Genomic DNA, 18,983 nt, shown 5'->3' with positions numbered 1-18,983 from the left:
CTTTCCTGTGTGTGCTCTGAGCGGAGATGCTTCGAGGTAGGCAACGTGTAGTTCATAGCCCTTGCAGAATTAGTGAACATGATATATCCCTTTGATAGATACTGTATGTAAGAACACCTGGGGCATACTGTCTTCTTACCTAACATATTAAAAGTTAGCTGGTGTTTTGAAGGCCAATCCCCAATTAAAAAACAGAACATACATCTGAGTCACAGGACCTCCCCAGCTGTTGGCTCATCCCTGTCTGGCTGGTGACAGTGACCTCAAATGTTCCAAGAGCTGGGCAAGTCTGACAGCACACTTACTCTCTGGCTGTAAAGCATGGTGATGGAGGAGAACAGCAAGGACTTGGCTTTCTGTGTGGATGATCAGAGCCATGTATGAGGTACTGGAATCTCTGTATATGATGGTGCACTCAAATCCAGGTTGCACGGGGGTGTTGGTCAGGAAGCTCAGGATGGTGGCACCAAAGAACAGGTATGAGTGCAGCTGGACACAGGTGTCCAAAGAATGTGGGTACCTACTGCTTGTGTCCACAGAGAACAGAGCAGGACCGCCTGAAGCCACAGATGACAAATGACGAACAACAGGCCCTCCATAAACAAAGCCATGGCCCACAGTGCCACCCCTATCTCAGTGGCGCCCAGGCCCTGTGGAGAGGAAGCTTGACTATAACGTCCTTGGCTGGTGTCCTAGGGAGGTCACAGTGGACAGCACAGGGAAGCCAGCTCAGAGCCTGGGGCCTGACCTGAGAGCTATGTGCTGCCAGGAACAGTCTGCTTTTTAACAGACAGTGGGTGCTGGTTCAGAAGCTGTTTTCAAAGCAGACAGAGCCTGTTGTGACACTGGAATGGTTGGTGAGACAGTCGGCGACCTTCTAGAAAGATCAGGATTCCCTGGAGGCAGGTGAATGGAAAGACATGCACGACCCCCAGCACCCAGAAGGTCTCGGTGGAATCCAGAGCCCAGAAGTCAATGGATTCCAAGGCACAGTGGTCTTCATTGTGCTATCTCCAAACTAAATATTTCCTTAACTGGCAGCAGTTAGGAATCTACAATAGAGGAGTTAATTTTTTTTAAAGAAAGAAACACAGAGATGAAGAATTAGCCTGTTTACATAAGGAGATTTTACTACATGGGTCATCACCCTTCCACAATGATATTATAAAAATATTGTAAGCTAAGGTTCTTTTGGAAATGCAAACATATTTTGAAGATGCTATTTGAAAAAAAAAAACCCACTGGTTTTTGAGGCTTAATTTGAAAATGTAAAACAATAATACTCCATAAAAACTTGCTACACTAATTAAGATGATAATGCGGAAAGCGCCTCGTAAGTAACGCTTAAGTAAGTGCAGAATAAGTCAAGCTTCAGAGGGAGCTGTGCTGCCCGCCAAGAAGAACAAGCAGGAAACCAAAATGTGCATGAGAAAGGGGCATGCAGGAAGATGATAGTCTGCCTGCTTGCTAACACCCTGCCATCCCTTCTCTTTCTTTCTCTAGATTCCCAAGACAGGGTCTTATGTAGCCCAAGTGAGTTTTGAACTTGCTATGGAGCCAAGGATGACCTCAAACTCTCGATCCTCCTGCCTCCACCCCTCAAATGCTAGGATTGTAGATATGGGCAATGTCGTGGCCAGCTCAAGGCTGTTCTTAATAACAGATTTGAAAGAATGTACTGTTGTCTGGTAGGCCTCCAAAGGCTCTAAGATTGAACAACCTTTCAAAGAGAGACTAATAAAAATAGCTTTCTCTCTTATAATACTTGCCGTTGCAGGACATTTAATGAGTCCCCTGAGAACTGACCTTTCAAAGACAAAAGACTGAAAAGGAAGACAACCCTGGAGGAGCATGGGGGGCCCCCGGGGAGGAGTGTTTGGGGTGGTGAATGTCAGGTCTGCCTAGGCTTAAGGAGAAGGACCAGAAAGAAATGTGTTTCAGGTTCTCAAGCACATAAGAACTAGTTCTCCACACACTGCTGCTGGTGTCCTGGGGCTGCCATGAGCATTTGCTGTGCAGACATGTGGTAGTGCCTGAGGCAGGGGTCTCTCTCTCTTCCTGTTCCCACATGAGATGCTGACAAGTGAATCTTCCCAAGGTGGTGGTTGGCAAGGACAGACAGCTTTACAAAGAGGAGATCATTTGGGGTTTTGAGTGGTGACACTGGGTGACACTTCCCAGTCACCACATAGGATTTCCTCATACGGCATCCTATCCCAGAGCCTCTTGTGTCTACATCTCATTAGCTCACGGATTCAGCATGCTAATTTGCCAGAGGTGGTTACTGGCACGCCAAGACACCAACAAGACATCCTCACGTCACCCAATCATGTGAGACCCAGCTCTGGCCTGACCTGAAACATCTGACCATGGGCAGTGCTGTGATATTTTAGAGAATTATATGCTCTAAATGGGCATGGCTGGGTGTGACTATAACCCCAGCACTTGGGAGGCTGAGGCAGGTAGACTGCCAGAAATTCAGGGTCGACCTAGGTTGCATAGTGAGTTCCAGGCCAGCTTAACCTACAGTGTATAACCCCGTCTTAAAAACAAAACAGACAGTAATTAAAGCGATTATGCTTATCCTGTCTTTTAGATTCTCCTTGTTGGCATAGCTGGCTGCTGCAGGCCACACTTCTGGAACAGTCTAACAGTGTGGTCCATGACCAGGTGTCTGAGCGCTGCCTGGCATTTACTATTTCCTGAGGTCAGGCAGACTTATTGCACCAGTGTCCAGAATCAAGGCAAAGCAGCTGCAAGGACTGACTTTCTATGCAGCAGTGTGGAGTTTGACCCCAAACTCCTCGCTCATTCCTGGTCTTCCAGCCTCTCCAGCCCAACTCCCAGCCCTTCAGACCACAGAGAGCGGATGTGGTCAGTAGCCATTCCACATGGACAGTGGTGGACGGGGGTCTGTGAGGAGCCCCTTGGTGCTGCAGACCCCTTCTGTTTATCAGAATGCAGAGGGAAAATGAATTACAAGGCCCCATTAAGGTCTGCTGATGCTGGTGCAGGCAATATGTGTTCAAGTTGTCATGAAAACATCCCTCTTTGTCAGAGGGTTTGATGATAAGTTGGTTCCTGTTTATACCAGTACAAAATATTTTGTACAGAGTAGGCACTGGAGTGCACTGACCGGCCCGAGTGTATTCTGTAGAATGGAATTCTTCACCATGAGAAATTTTCCACTACGGTGAATCAACAGTCCTAGCCAGTTACAGTTTTTGTTTTTTCCTTTGCACGTTCCAGGATTCACCTTACAGGACTTACAGGCACCGCTGGGAAAATAAGTAGCATCAGCCAACCAGGAAGTGATTTTAGCACAAAGGATTCGGACAACGACAAATGCATCTGCAAGTGTTCCCAGATGCTCTCGGGAGGTAAGGCGACTCTTCCTATTTGTATTGGCAAGAAGCAACTGCACAGCATAGAAGGCTGTCGTTGTGATGCTCAGACCAGAATGAGTGACTGACAATGGCTTTGCTTCATAAGAAGACATGCCATGTGCTTACCAGTGCATTGGTTGAGCCTCCTTTTAGCTCAAATGTGAAGTGAGAACACAACAGGGAGCTGGAACTGTCACTAGTGGGACAGTGTACTCTCAGGATGTTTGCGAGTGAGCTGGGGGACAGTAAGTGGGCTCACTGACTAGATGAAAGTTTCAGCTCCATCTTGCTTCATTTCTGTTTAACATCCATCCAGTCAAGGGCTTTTCTTTCAGCTGTCTCTTTCTTGCAATGATTCTTATATATGGCAAGAAGGTGGGCTGGGGAGATAGCTCAGTGGGTAAGGTGTGTGCCATGTGAGCGTTCAGGTCTGCAGCATCCCTGTGTATGTGAGCCGTGGGTAAGGTGCGTGCCATGTGAGCGTTCAGGTCTGCAGCATCCCTGTGTATGTGAGCTGAGTGTGTGGTGTGTGACAATCCCAGAGCTAGGGCCGGCTTGCCTGTCAGTCTAGCTGAATTCATGGGTTCCAGGTTAGATAAGACACTCAGGCCTGTGAGATGGCTCCATGGGCAAACATGCTTGCTGTCAAGCCTGAGAACTGAGTTTGATCTCTGTGTTCCTCATGGTAGGATGTAAGAACTGCTCCTGACAATTCTCTGATCTCTACACCATAAATAAAATTAATTAAAAAATAAAAATATAAGTTTCTAGAACAAGTAAAAGATCTAAGCTTGAAGCATGCCTGCTCTTCAGTAAAGAATCTGTGCAGTAACAGTAACAAGAGGAAATATTCATGAAATGAAATTCAGAACTTGAAATTTCATGGAAGACTTAGTCCTGCTATATGGCAGATCCTGGATTCTTGGGAAAGCAGAGTGGCCACTTGGTGGCATGAGTTTTCTCTATTAACTGTAATTATTCAAAGGTGAGGACCCATTGAACTGTTCTGTAGAGGGAGGGGCTAGACTCTCATCTCACTGTAACTGCTGTCTTTAAAGCCACACGACAATGGGGGTAGGAATAGGTTCTGGGGCCGCAGCACCCCTGATCCCAAGCCTGCTTGTTGTTCATTCCCACACTTAGACCTCTCTGGAGAGGCTGCCTGTTGTCAGACCACCCGTGTGCTGCTAATCCAGAGAGCAGGAGAGCTGCTTCACAACCAAAGACACAATTCATTTATTTACCCAGTTCAAGATTTAAGGGCTGAGAATGGAGTTGGGAGAGACTGGGGAGGAGGCAAGCAGCCAGGGGAGGGAAAGTGGGGAGGCCTGGGTTGTAAGAGGCCAAGTTCCAAGCCATGGGCTGGCCCATGGGGACGTGGGGACGGCGGCCTGTGAAGATATGCGCAGGCGCAAAGACTTGGTTGGCGCCCCCAGAAGGTTAAGGTGCATCTGCGACTGACATTTCTCCACAGCCCAAGGCTTCTACACACAGGCTCTTTTTATACACTCCTGTTTCTCAGAATCACCAGCTAGAGGTGTCTCCAAGCAGCAGTGCCCAGGGGAAAAAATACTTTTTAAGAGAAGCTACCCTATTAATAATACTGTGTCCCCAAGGTGGCCTCAGAATTGGTGTGTTGCCCACATTCTTTACCGTCTACTCTTGTTGTTGTTTTCTGGATTTAAAAGGAAACATAAATATTATCATGCAACCAGTGTCTCTCCCACACGAGGCCTAACGATGAATTGGGATTAGCACATCATCTGCCAGCTGTCTCTCCAGGTCCTCACCCTACAATGTACTGTGGATGACAGCTTTTCACACAGCACTGACCGACATCTCTTCATGTAGCAAGGGTTCTGCACACAAGTAGCTAGGGCATGTGTAAGACCGCATGCTACAATGGCACTGCGATCTCACTGGTGTGCAGTTTGCATCTATGAAATGAGAAATCAATGTGGCTCTTCCCACACCATGGAGGTGTGTGTGTCTAGCTGAGCCCTGCAGACAAGGTGTGACAAACCACTATTAACTGCTTCTGTGTTTCACTTTCACAGGCTGGTGGTTCGATGCATGTGGTCCTTCCAACTTGAATGGACAGTACTACCCACAAAAGCAGAACACAAACAAGTTCAATGGTATCAAGTGGTACTACTGGAAGGGGTCCGGCTACTCGCTCAAGGCCACAGCCATGATGATCCGGCCAGCAGATTTCTAAATGCCTGCCTACACTACCAGAAGAACTTGCTGCATCCAAAGATTAACTCCAAGGCACTCAGAGACACCGACGCACAGGAGCCCCTTCCCACATCAGGAGGTGCTCCTGGAGTGGGGGAGGATCTGTGTGTACCAGACTGAAGCACGTCACTTAAGCCTGCACCGCTAACCAACCAAAGGCAACCCAAAGGCACTAGGGTCTGGAGGAACACCTGTGGGAAGGTTGTGGCTGAGAACCAGAGGGACAGCATGCGGACTCTGTCACAAGGAAGAGTGTTACTCGGGACTTCATCAGTAAATAACTGGAAAACAGAACACCCAGATGGTGCAGATAAATCTCGGGACCACATTCCTATAAGCACGGTTTCTAGAGTGGATACATATGCAGCTCGGCTGTCACGATGACAAGACCGTGTCCTAGCACTATGGCAGCCAGTAGCCAGGGACTTCTAAGTGGTGGGTACAGGCTATCACCTGGAGAAGCACAGCTCAGTGTCTGCCTGTTAGGTGCTTTACATGTTCATTTGAAAACAACACATTTACCTATCTTGACGGCTTAGTTTTTAATGGCTGGATACTATTTACTGTATGGCAAAAATGCCCACATCTCTGGAATAACCACCAAGCAGGCGCCATGTTGGTGTATGTGGAGACTGCACTGTTTTGTTTTCTTCCTGGCTGTTAAATATGAAGGTATTTTTAGTAATTAAATATAAGTTATTAGTTGAGGTGATTATGTTTGATTTTTATGATAATATTTACAATTCTGTTCTTTGGTCTGTCTCTGTCTGTCTCTCTCTCTCTCTCTCTCTCTCTCTCTCTCTCTCTCTCTCACACACACACACACACACACACACACACACACACGAACTGTGACTTGTAACAAGGAAGATTGTTGTGAATGACAAAAATGCTGATTCATGAAGAAGAGACTTCACCGTTGAGTGAGTGCTCTAGCCTAGACATGTGCGCCCTGATTTAGCAAGATAATGTTTTAGAAAATGAAGCTAAAAGTTAATTTGTGGTTGAGGCAAATCATCCTACTTAGGAAATCTAAAGCCGTAATTCTCTGAATTAATTTTTAGAAAAAAACAGTATTCCTTAGTAACATTTTTAATATCCATCAACAAACTAAACACGCGTTTCAGAATGTAAAGCCAAAATGTCCGGCTCGCAATGTAAGCAGATAAAGTTTCAGAACACAACTTCATGCTTAGAACTGTGGAACCTTAACTCCTGCTCTAACCTTCCAAGGCTTGCAGAGTGGCTCTGTACCAGTGAGCACCTGTACAGAGCATTAGTGCAGTTCTTCTGTAGCCTTCCTTACCTGCCTGTCTGTCTGTCTGTCCTTCCTTCTCGATGCTATTCTTAAAATTTATTTCTATAATGCAGTGGCTCTCATCCTGCCTAATGCTGAGACACTGTAACACAGTTCCTTGAGTTGTAGTGACCCCCAATTATAAAATATTTCATTGCTACTTCATAACTGTAACTTTGCTACTGTTATGAACAGTAATGTAAGTATCTGATTACAGGATAACTGATCTGTGACCCCCCAAAAGGCCTCTGCCCACAGGTTGAGAAACAATGCTCTAAGCCATCTCCTTTCACATAGCTTTGGTGTGTGCAATGGTCAATTGGCAGACTCAGGGTAGCCAGGGCACCCTTCTCCTCTGCCACGTTCACTTCCTGCCAACTAAATGCAGAGTGAAGAACTCTGCCCCTGCCTTCTGACCACTGTTTCTATTATTACATTTAGGAAATGTCGATGGGGCCACCATGGCTTTGTACCCAGTTAAAATATCTGACTCCAAAAAAAAAAAAAATGTGGTCTTGAATGACCACAATGGCAAGAACTGAGGTGGGCAAATGGTCACCCAGGAAGGATGGGCAGCAGCGGATGCAGGAAGATGGAGTCAGAGGCAAACCAGTGCTGCTCAGAGTTACACTTACTCCCTTAGTTCAGAGAATGGGAAGAAGCTAGGTTTCCACTTTATTCTTCAATTCCTTATACAGTATTTTAAATAAACAAACTTACTGGGAAGATTTTTTTTTCTTTCTGTTCTTAAGAAAACATTTACAAAGCTGAAAGGAAATCAAAACAGTGTGATGGGCTAGGTGAGTGAGCGATTCAGGGTCAGAGGTCAGCTTCCTGCTGGGCCACAGTGCAGGGCCACTTGGACAGCTTACACAAGAGCACTGGGGACAGTCAGAACAGCTACTGTCTTTCAGAGACCATCTTTTCAAATAAACTGGTTTGAGAAACCAATCAACATGTTTGGAAATGAAAGCTGACTTATGAACAGCCCTGCTTCTGTCAAACCTTAATTATTTGAGAAGTTAGAATTCAGTTAGCAAATATTTAAAATAATTAAGAGTCTATAAGGTGGAGTTTAGGAAAAATCAAAACACAAAGACTACATCCCAATGCTAGCAGGCCACAATTTTTATACCTATTAGTTGTATCACAATTTTTATACCTATTAGTTGTATCTGTATTAGCATTAGTTTTAAGAGCTGCACATCCCTATAGGCTTTCATGATTAAATTAGTTTTAAAAATTCTTTTTTGAGAGAAGGTCTCACCATCCAGCCTAGGACAGCATCAAGCTTGCAGCAATCCACCCAATTCCAGTTCCTGACTGCTGGATTGCCTGGCTTAGGTGACACTACTCAAGGTGACATTTCCCATTGCACTTTATTTACAAGTGTCTTCCTCAAGTTTTCACTGGTGATAGCACAAGTAAATAAACAGGTGACATTCATTTAGTCTGGGATGACATCCTTTTAGTCTGAAAGAGACCTCTTTTAACCTATGATGCCAGGTTTATGATCAGAATAGTTTATGATCCTTAAGACCTCCATGTCACATTTACCACTATTAGACAGCATTGACTTACCGGAGCTGCAGGGAAGGTTTCAGAGAGTTCAAAAGGCTCCTCAGAGATCCAGTGACCCAACTCTAAAGACAACAGTACCTAAGAGAGACATACCACACAGAGAACATCAGTCATGGGTTGATTGGACTGTTGGGTAGTAGGTCATAGTCACTTTGATTAGAACAAAAGAAACCCCCCTAAAAGCCTAGCATCGATGGAGCTCCAAGGACCTGAAATCAGCCTCACAAAAGTCAGGGCACTTAGGGAAGCTTCATGGTGCCTGTTCCAGTCATTAGTAAACACATCTTAAGAAAAATACCTCAATGTAGCTAAAAATGGAGGCCACTACCCAGCTTGGTGGTTTCTCCCACCAATACCCAACACCTGATACCCAAAAGAAGCAATGTAAGAAGCAGAGAGGCTACTGAAGCTCCCAGTTCAAGGGTATAGGCCCTCATGGCTGGGAAATCAAGGCAGCAGCTTGAAACTTGTAGGTGATTTCACATCCTGTCAAGTTGACAGTACTAACACAGCATCCTAATGAAATCAAATACTTAAAACACTATCCTGTTTTTATGTGACATGATATGTGCTAGAAATCTAAATTTTATATTGCCCTTTAGAATCTTTCTTGAACATCCCACGATTTTATGAGTTAAAAAGAAATGGAGTAAGGGCTGGGGAGATGGCTCAGTTGGTAAAGTGCAAGCCGTGCAAGCAGAGGGAGCTGACTCTAGAGCCTGTGTGAAAAGGGGGTGAGGTGTATCTGTGGTCCTGGTGCCAAGCTGGCAGAGGTGGTGGTAGGTAGGACTGTGGAGGACGGCCCAGCACAGAATAAAGGAGAGAGAGAGAGAGAGAGAGAGAGAGAGAGAAAGAGAGAGAGAGAGAGAGACAGAGACAGGCATAGGACCTGAGAGTCAGAAGTCATGTCTACAGGATAGAAGAAGCAGCTCTGAGAGTGTTAAGCACAAGACAATCCGTGAGAGTAGAGAATATGAAAGTCATGTCTCCATTAGGATGGGAAAACAGCAAGTTATGCTCCCAGGAACCCCGCTCAAAAAAATACCACAGTTTCAATTAGATCCCTGTGGTTACAGATGCTTTGTCATTTAACTGTCTTTTTCTGTTTTCTCCTAACTTTTATTGCCCAAATGCTGTAGGAGGAAAAAAGATAAGGGGAAGGAGGGGAGAGAGGAAGGAGAAAGATCTTAATAAGTTCAAATTACTGTGTGGGTTAAAGCCATTCATGTTACATAGTGTTCTTTCCCCTTACTGCAATCCGCATCCCTGTGCTATCTAGCCTCTAGAGATAACACTATGCATATGTGGGTCTCCATGACCTTGTATAATCAGCCCAGGAGATAAAATGTGGTTTCAACATCAGGTTCATGTCAGCATGCAGCAATGGTAGAATCCTGTGGTGGGAAATTCGGTACACCAGCTAAAGGCCAGGAGGCAGCCATAGAAATGTGTGTGGCGCACAAGTTCAAATTCACTCCACATTAAAATGTCAACTGAACCTAAACAAGCTCGTGGGGAACATTCATGTTCTCTGACTTTTCTGCTTTCTAAATGTTAAGAAAATAAAACTGTAAGGCACTTATAGTACAATTTTGCTAAGCAAATGGATAAATTTAATTTCTTTAAGAATACATGCTGCATAGAGGTAGCAGAAAACACAGATTTGATTTCACTAAAATCACAGACTCAGAAATACAGAAAAACAACTTTGTACTCTAGCTTGAGAGACCAGATCTTTTGGGTTCAGACTCTACCTTAGAGAACCTGACCTAAGGTTGAACTCAAGTTAACAGGCCGGTTCCTAGCACCAGTTTCCAGGTTAACTCCCAACAAGACCTACATCTAGCACCAGCTTCCAGGTTATTCCCCAACAAATCTACACCTCTAAGTTATAAGCCTGCCCCTGAAACTTTACTAACAACTAACAATCAGGAGGAAAGCAGAAGTTAAGTTTATGGTTTGGCTCCCAACAGCAGTCAATTATGTTAAAGGCCATAATGGCCCCCCAGTCAGATGCCTACCAGACTAGATTCCTCCTTCTTGCCTCTAGAAATGTTTACCTGAGACTGGGCTCTCAGCCCCCTCCGGTTCTCCTGGGTCGAGAAGGTGGTGCAGCCCAAACTCGAGCTTCAATAAAGAGACCCTGATGTGACTGTATCGGAATTGGCTCCTTGGTGGTCTTTTGGGGTTTACAAACATTTCCTGGCACAATATGCCCTTTCATTAGCCAAACACATCTTTAGCTCAGTGCAATATTCAAAAGAGTGGAAATCTGTTTTCTAGGATTTCAGGTGGGCTTGTGAAATAATTGTACCCAACCACACACATTTCCCAGAGAATACTGCATGAGACAACAGTAGCTGAGAGACGAACTCCAGCAACAAGTGGAGCTGTGTGTGGGAATCACACCTTGTGTGTATATGAATCTTTGTGGAGGAAGTTACCTCCAGGACCCACCTCAATGGAAGCTCAACATCCCTCATGGGACATGAACACAGTAAAGATATTAGACAAACCAGTTAACAGAAATGGTAGTGCTGACATCGGACCATCATTCATAAAACCCACACTTTGTTGATGAACCTATCAGAAAAACCGTTTTCTTGCTTTATTCTTAGATGTAGTTAGATGATGTCTTTACATACAGGGCTATGTAGTTCATTCTATACCAGGAAACCAAGTCTCTTTCCTTCTCTTTTTTCAAAAGAATTATTTATACATATACATCATATACATACTGGTGTTTGTCTGCATGTACATCTACACACCTGAAGAGGGCACTGAATCCTATGGGACTATAGTTATGGATGGTTGTGAGCTGTTATGTGGGTGCTAGGAGTCAAACAGTCCTCTGGAAGAGCAGACAGTGCTCTTAACCTCTGAGCCATCTCACCATCCCCTTCAAGTCTCTTCTTGTTGCACACATTTTTATAATTCTCTGGGGCAGTGTGAGGCAGTCTGGCTGCGTTGGGGAAGCTAGAGAGCGGTGTTGTTATTAGAAGCAAGTGAAGATGGCCGTTATATATCAGTTATATATCATGAAGGAAATGCAGCTGAAATCTGGCTGTTATAGTAAACTAAGCGCACATTTAGTTTCACCGGGAAATGAAGGAGGGAGATGGTGCACAGAAGAGACAGTGGAACTAAATTTGGGAAATGCAGAGCAGATGGAAGAATGGTGGCTAACTGGGGAAGGCAGAAACTCAAGTGTCTGGAGATGGAAGATGTATTTAAATCCTTCTGCAGATTCCCAGAAGCTGAAGAAAGTGGGGTGAAGGCAGCTTGTCGGGAGAGGGCAGGTCAAAGGAGTAGGTCCTTTGCTGAGGAGAGATGAGGGTGAAGCCTTGGCTTTTCTAAGGGCAATAAAGCTTGGAAGGAAACTGTGCACAGATGTCACCCTGGACACAGGAACAGTGGCCTCAGGTGGGTCCTGAGCAATCTTTCTGGGGCCATTTATCCAGGAAAAAAAGCACAGGAATACTGACAATTGGCCTTTGTCACCTTTTCATCTACAGGGGACCCAGGGCTCCAGCTAGGCTGCACTAATCTATTCTGTTCCCTCTGTGTTGGGTATCGCTGTACCCCCACCCCCACCCCTGACTGCAAAGCAGCCACAGTATGGAAAATCAGATGAAACAGACAAAAAGGGAATTCTGGTTTCATGGCACTGGGACATATAGATCAAACATTTGCCAGAGAGCCTGAGTTCTGAGAGAGGCAGAGCAACCAAGCAGGTCACAGTAGCATCTCCAAGACATTGGACTTAAAGGTCCTCTGATGTGCAGACATATGAGATGAATATTAGTTTGGATATGTCTATAGAAACCGGGTGAAGGTTGTGAAGGATGCTAACAATTGGAATGTTAGTCATAAACTCAAGAAAATCAAGAAACTTGCAGAAATTCTATGGATCTTAGTACATTAGACAGTTCAGTAGCCATGATGTTCAAATGGTGCTCATGTGTATTTGTGTACACTTGCGCGCACACAAGTGTGCAAACACCATGATCAGAGGACACCTTGTGGGTCTTTGGGTCTGAGCTCAGGTGGCCAGGCTCACTGGCAAGTACCCTTTCCCACTGAACTGTTTTCATGGCTGCCAATTTTATGTTTTCTTAATGGCTTAAAAAAAAAATCTCAAGGACAAACAATCTTTAATACACCAAGTATTTCCTAGGCAGAGACTATAAGCAAAGTTTCCTTAATCTCTAACTTCTCAAGAAACATTTTAAAAGAGAAAACAATAGCAAGTTGTTTTAATTAAAAGAATCAGCCTGGACTGCAGCAACAACTAATCTGTAAGGCAGACTTTTTCAGGCTGGGCTTGAGAAAGCTAAGGGCTCCATTCAGTAATGATTAAGTGCTGACATGAAATACAACACGAAGCCGACTCAACTCACTTGACAGCACTGCTGTAGGTCATGCTGAAACATTTATGAACAGCCACGATTTTGATGACCAAACTTACTGTAACTGTATTGTAAAAACTGAGATTATTTCACAGTTCCAGATAACTGTGGGGCTGGTTTAGAGAAGAACAGATATCCAGCTATCCTGTTAAAAATTCAACTTTATGGGTTGAGGATGGAGCCTGAGTTGGTTGAGTAACTGCCTAGCAAGCAGGGAAGTCCTAGGTACAATCCCTAGCACAACATCAACACGTGTGGTGGGAGGTGGAGGCAGGAGCATCAGAAGTTAACTAAGGTCATCACTAGCTACAGGAGGAGCTGAAGGCCAGCCTGGGGTACTATGGCACTATGAGCTCCTTTAGGGTCCTATCGAGAAAGGAGCAAGAGGGGGTTTCTTGTAAGCTGCATAAAACAGCTGGTGGACACCTGAGTCACAGATTTAATCCACGGAACCTAATTAACTTTATCTTATTCAAAGTCTGCTTCATGTCCACGTTGTCAGCAGACAGAGTAGGGACTGTCACATACATGGTCTTTTATCTACTTTGATCAGAACAGTGACAGGGCAGTCTCTGCCACCATCTATCCTACCTATCTTCCCCCAGCAACAGAAACATGCTCAGTGTTGTTACTTGTTAAAACCATAAATTTCAAATTATAAATCTTCCCATCAGATCTTATAGGGTCTCTCAGTCTCTGATTATGGTGATTTTTCTCAAACAACAAAAGTTAGGACAAACTGGACTGTGTGCATCATTTTAGCTGTTTCAAGGTAATGAATAAAGTTTGTAGTTCTTCCCCAAATAGGCAGTATAAAGAACTGATTAAACACAGAGAAAGCAGACAGCCTGGGACAAAGGGCAAGCTAGTTAATCCTTCACATATATAATGTGTGTCATCCATCTCTATCAACGGAAGAGTAACCAGGCAGTTAGTGAACAGTGTGCCCATGTACTCACCGAGGGAAGTAGGGAGGGAGGGAGAGAGAGAGAGGGTAGGAGGAAAAGACAGAGACAGGGAGAAAGAGACACAGAGAGACAGACCAATAGTTTAATTCTAATGACAAAGTAAATGGTTACTTATGTCCCATGCACTTTGGAGCCAGAAAACAGGAGGTCTGGTCTTCTAGAGAGCCCAACTTGAACTGGCAGAGTTTCAAGGCAATAATATTAGTTCCAAAGTAAGCTATCCCCATGCATTTCCACCCTATCTCACAATCCCAAGAAATGCTTCCTATAATTCTGTAAGTTGTTTTAAAAGGTACAAGCAAGAACATTTAGTAGATGCAGTGCCTGCCACGTTGGAACAGTTTCTCACATGTAAGTTATTAATAACAGCAAATATTTCCAAACACACAGCTAAAGTGTAGCATGCATGTCACCCACACTGTGTAGTCACCCCTCTCTAGTTTCAAAGCTTATTGAAAAGAACTCGTAGATAGACATATTCAAAACTCCCCTCGTTTTAAAATTTTGGACATATAAATGCTTTGCCTATGTATGTCTATGTACCATGTGTGTACAGTATCCTAGACAGCCAGAAGGAGGTATTAGAGCCCCTGGAACAGGAATTTGAGATGGCTGTGAGCCACAGCGTGGGAGCTAGGAATCAAACCTGGGTCCTCTGGTCAAACAGCCTGTGCTCTTAACCACTGAGCCATTCCTCCACTGTTCTCCTCTGGATACAGAGTCTCACTGGGTATCAGTGACTTGCTATACAGACCAGGCTGGCCTTGAATTCTCAGAGATTTGCCTGCCTTTGCCTCTCAAGTGCTGGGATTAAAGGTATGAGGCCCCACACCTGGATCAAAACATAAAACAGTGAGAAAAGCCTGTCTATACCCACAAAGTCTTCCCCATCTTCTCTCCAGCTCCATCCTGACAATGACTGATCAGAGTTCATCTCCGTGTAATCATCTATAATAGAGATATCATTAAAGACATCATGTGGCCTGTGACCTCGTGTAAGGTTGTCAAGGTTTTACTAAATTGTGACTTTAACAATGCTCCGGAAAAGTGTCAAAATTCTTTGCATGATAATGCTACATGATCATATTTGCTGACACCGTATAGATGGTCTTGACCTGCTACAGATTAGCAAACGGAGGCTTGGAGTGTCAATGCTTCCCCAAGGACACACAGCTGGTAAGTGGCTTTGAGTAAGGTTAGCATGAAACCCATGAAACCCATCTATTTGCAGGACTACCATGTGAAAGTTGGAGGCTTTCTGAGAATAAAGATGACCCCCAGGTCACCTTTGGAATTAATATGGGCCAGAGACTGTGGAAGAGTTGAATTCAATACTCATCAACCTTGAGCCATTTACTAAAGGTATTCAGGCCACCAATTCTCACAGATGCCTTTGCTGACCAATAATCGAACTGACAGATACAAATCTGTTGGGAAAGAGCCTCTTTGTCTAACTGTTCACACTGGCTAGTTTTGTGTGTCAACTCAACACTAGCTGGAGTCATCAGAGAGGAAGGAGCCTTAGTTGAGAAAATGCCTCCATAAGATCCAGCTATAAGTGTTTTATCAATTAGTGATCAATGAGGGAGGGCTCAGCCCAGTGTAGGTGGAGCTATCCCTGAGCTTCGGTCTTGGGTTTATAAGAGAGCAGGGTGAGCAAGCCATGGGAAGTAAGCCAGTAGGTAGTAGTAAGAAGCCTTCCATAGCTTCTGTATCATGTCTTGCTTCCAGGTTCCAGCCCTGCTTGAGTTTCTGTCCTGGCTTCTTACAGTGATGGGTTGTGATCTGCAAGTGTAAGTCAAATAAACCCTTTCCTCCTCAACATTTTGGTCATGGAGTTTTATTGCAGCAATAGAAACCCTAACTAAGGCACTGATACCACTAGGAATCTGCTCTTCTCCACACCCGACAAGTCTAATTGGTTTCCAGTCCCTTCCTATCCAATGTCTAATCATGACACTGGGCATATGGCTATCTGTGGAGCCAATCTAGTTGACTGCTACCCATATCAGAACCTAGATTTCATGTGCCACCTTCCTACCTGTCTGTATCAGGTGCTTTTCTATGGCTGTGATAAAGTACCGTGAACAAGAAGACTTTGAATGTATTTGAGCTTACAGATCCAGAAGTTTAGGAAGATGGAGAAAAGGCAGCTCATGCAGGGTCTGGGAACTCACATCTTGATCCACAAGTGAGAGGCAGAGAAAGCTCACTGGTACTGGCAGGAGTGTTTTGAAACCTACTCTTAGTGACATACTTCCTCTAACAAGGCCACACCTTCCAACCTTCCCAAATAGGTCCACATAGTTGGCTTGAAATCTCTTCCACCAAAGAACTTAGTCCTGAAAAGGTAAGCCTCAGGCAGATTCTTAGAACAAGGGGAGAAAGCAGCCTCAGTCTTTACCACAAAGCATTACAAGAATGATCTCTAATCCAGTCGGAGAGGACTGTTTCCTCTGAAACCACTTGAGGTGAGCCTCGATAGTCTGTGTTGCTCTCAGCATTGATGGTACACTATGTAAGAAAACGACTCTTATTGTGGTGTCCAACTAATTTTCTACCCTGAAAGTCCCAAAGTAGTTGTCACCCTTATCATCACCTCAGATGGCACCATCATCATCCCTGTCATTGTCTTCTTCCTCCTCCTCCTCTTCCTCTTTTTTTTTCCTTTTTAAAAAGACAGGATAGCCCTGGCTGTCCTAGAACTCACCCTGTAGACCAGGCTGGCCTTGAACTCAGAGCTCTGCATGCCTCTGCCTCCTGAGTGCTGATATTAAAAGCATGCATTGCCACTACCCAGCTATTTTCCCCCCTCAAAATCTTCTACATTCCAACAAATGACAGCATGCTCAGGCTGGTCATAGTAATACCTTACTTCAGGTAGTAACTTTTCAATTGCTGTGATAAAAAACACAAACAAAAACAAAAACAAACAAAAAATATGTCCAGGGCAATGAGTAGAAGGAAAGCTTTATTTGGGGTTTGCAGTCCCAGGGGAATAGGAGTGTATCATCATCATGGTGGGTAGCGCGGCAAGAAGCCATAGTGTTGGGGCAGCAGCTGAGAGCTCACATCCTGATCTACAAACAGGATGCAGAGAGAGGCCCATTGGAGACGGAGCTAGTGTTGTGAAGCCTCAAAGCCTGCCCTCAGTGACACAATTCCTCCAAAAGGACCACACCTCCTAATCTCTCCCATCAGTTTTACCATCCAGGGATGCAGTACTAAAAGAGGAGTTTATGAGGCCATTCTTATTCAAACCATCACACTGTGGTAGTTTAAAAAAAATGGCAAGAAACTAAAAGTTTTAGTGATATTTAGAGAAATTCAGGACAGAAATCCAAACAGGGCTGAAACCTTGAGGCAGGAGCTGATGCAGAGGCCATGGAGGGCTTTGCGCCTCATGGCTTGCTTGGCCTGTTTTATAGAACCCAGGACCACCATCCCAGGGGATGGCACCACCCACGATGAGCTGGGCCCTCCCACATCAATCACTAATTAAGAAGATCCCCTACAGACAGGTTTTAGGGAACATTTTTTCAATTGAGGTGCCCTCTTTTCAGATAACTCTAGCTAGTGTCAAGCTGACATAAAACTAGCTAGCACAGACAGAGCATGACTTTTTGAGACAGAGTCTCACGTGGTTTGAGTTGCATGCAAACCAGGCTCCTTCCTGCCTCTGCCTCCTGCATGCTGGGATTCCAGGAGTATCCAACCATGGCTGGAAATGCCTGCACAGCCCTTAGGAGTCTCACAAGAGCTCTATGGCATAGAGCACTTGGGCTAGACCTGGTCCTTTCCACGTCACTAAAATAAAAATGAGTTTCTCTGAGATCCAAACTGCTCAGTCATAGCCACTTTTCAAATAAGCTATGCAGTGACCAGAGTGACCCGGCATTTCACCACTGGACTTGGATGTCAAGTCCAAACATCTTTATAAATAGCATGAGCACGTACTTTCCTTATCAGAATGAAAACAAAGAAATAACTATAACAAATTCCAATGTAACTAAAATAAATAGCAGAAACATCGCTTCACAGTATGAAACCAAAGCACAAGTTACTGTGACTAACAAGGCAAAGCTCTGAATGCTGTAGTCACTAAAGAAACACAGGAGTTTATACTACTTTCTAAACATTAGCACTAAGGCACATACTTTACTGAATTTAAACAAGAGAGATACTAATTACATAGGTAGTTTGGCAACTTAGGATGTGACAGAACCTAAAATTCTCCAATTTATAAAAGAAATAAGTCTTGTATCTTTTCATTTAATCATTCAGAAAATAGGCACTGGGCCCCACGTCTAATGGAGTACCAAGGAGAGTATAAGTACCTCTAAGTTATGTAACAAAAGTTCTCTTTATGGGTCCTGAGGGGTGTGGTTTAATGGGAGAATGTTTGCACAGAGAAGGGTAGGAAGCTAGATGCTGTTTTAGTTACACAATTGAAGTCAATATTTTGCTACAACAAGGTGCCAGAAAGTCAAAAGTGCTCAATAACTAAAAACTCTATTAGGGAAAGCCACTGCATGTATGCTCTTCATACTTGTTCTGTTGCTACTCAACAAAACTCATGGAAAAATGACTCCTGGAACACTGGAGTGATGCTGTCTTTGCTTGCTTGGGGTGGTACTCTGTGGCAGTTTGGGGAGAAGAGGAGGCCATGATGATGACAGTGCCCTGTAGCTTCTGTACCACAAGCATCGTGACTGGTAGTCACATCCTGGCAGAAGTGTGCTGAAGGGAAGTTCCCTAAGGTTGTGTATGGCCAGAGATGGTCAGCGCTTGATAGATTATTAGGCATGCAGAATGTTAATACACCAGCAGAGACATGCAGAAAACAAAACCAGTTGAAAAGCACGAAGACAGAGGGTTACTCTAAGCACACTACTTTAATTTCAGTGGACAAGCTAACATTGAATCCCTTCCTCCTTCTCTAGTAAATGGACGACTGATGTTATCTTTTTTTTTCTTTCATAACACGTATTTTCTCTGAATGCACTGTAAGAATCAGGCATGAAATGTATCACACAGTAAAGCGAGTGATGTTGTCAACTATAGTTTTGAAAATTAGTACAAATGCCTTTGAAAACCACGTTTC

The 18,983-nt window shown here is 44.3% G+C and overlaps 2 protein-coding genes across 4 annotated transcripts in view; one reads left to right on the top strand and one right to left on the bottom strand.

Moving 5' to 3' along the window:
- Angpt2 (angiopoietin 2) overlaps positions 1-6,331 on the top strand; it is a 50,172-nt gene extending 43,841 nt beyond the window's left edge. The window contains exons 8-9 of the mRNA XM_034520354.2: positions 3,250-3,380; positions 5,444-6,331. Of these exons, the coding sequence (XP_034376245.1) occupies positions 3,250-3,380; positions 5,444-5,604 (292 nt within the window). The 3' untranslated portion in view covers positions 5,605-6,331. The remainder of the gene's footprint in view (positions 1-3,249; positions 3,381-5,443) is intronic.
- Positions 1-18,983, bottom strand: part of Mcph1 (microcephalin 1) — a 202,114-nt gene that overhangs the window by 102,735 nt on the left and 80,396 nt on the right. For all 3 annotated transcript variants that reach the window (XM_076913876.1, XM_034520353.2, XM_076913875.1), the window contains one exon: positions 8,503-8,580. In XM_076913876.1, coding sequence (XP_076769991.1) covers positions 8,503-8,580 — 78 coding nt within the window. The remainder of the gene's footprint in view (positions 1-8,502; positions 8,581-18,983) is intronic.

This window comes from Arvicanthis niloticus, chromosome 16 (assembly GCF_011762505.2).
Source record: "Arvicanthis niloticus isolate mArvNil1 chromosome 16, mArvNil1.pat.X, whole genome shotgun sequence".
Classification (NCBI taxonomy): domain Eukaryota; kingdom Metazoa; phylum Chordata; class Mammalia; order Rodentia; family Muridae; genus Arvicanthis; species Arvicanthis niloticus.
This window is presented reverse-complemented; position numbering and strand designations above follow the sequence as displayed.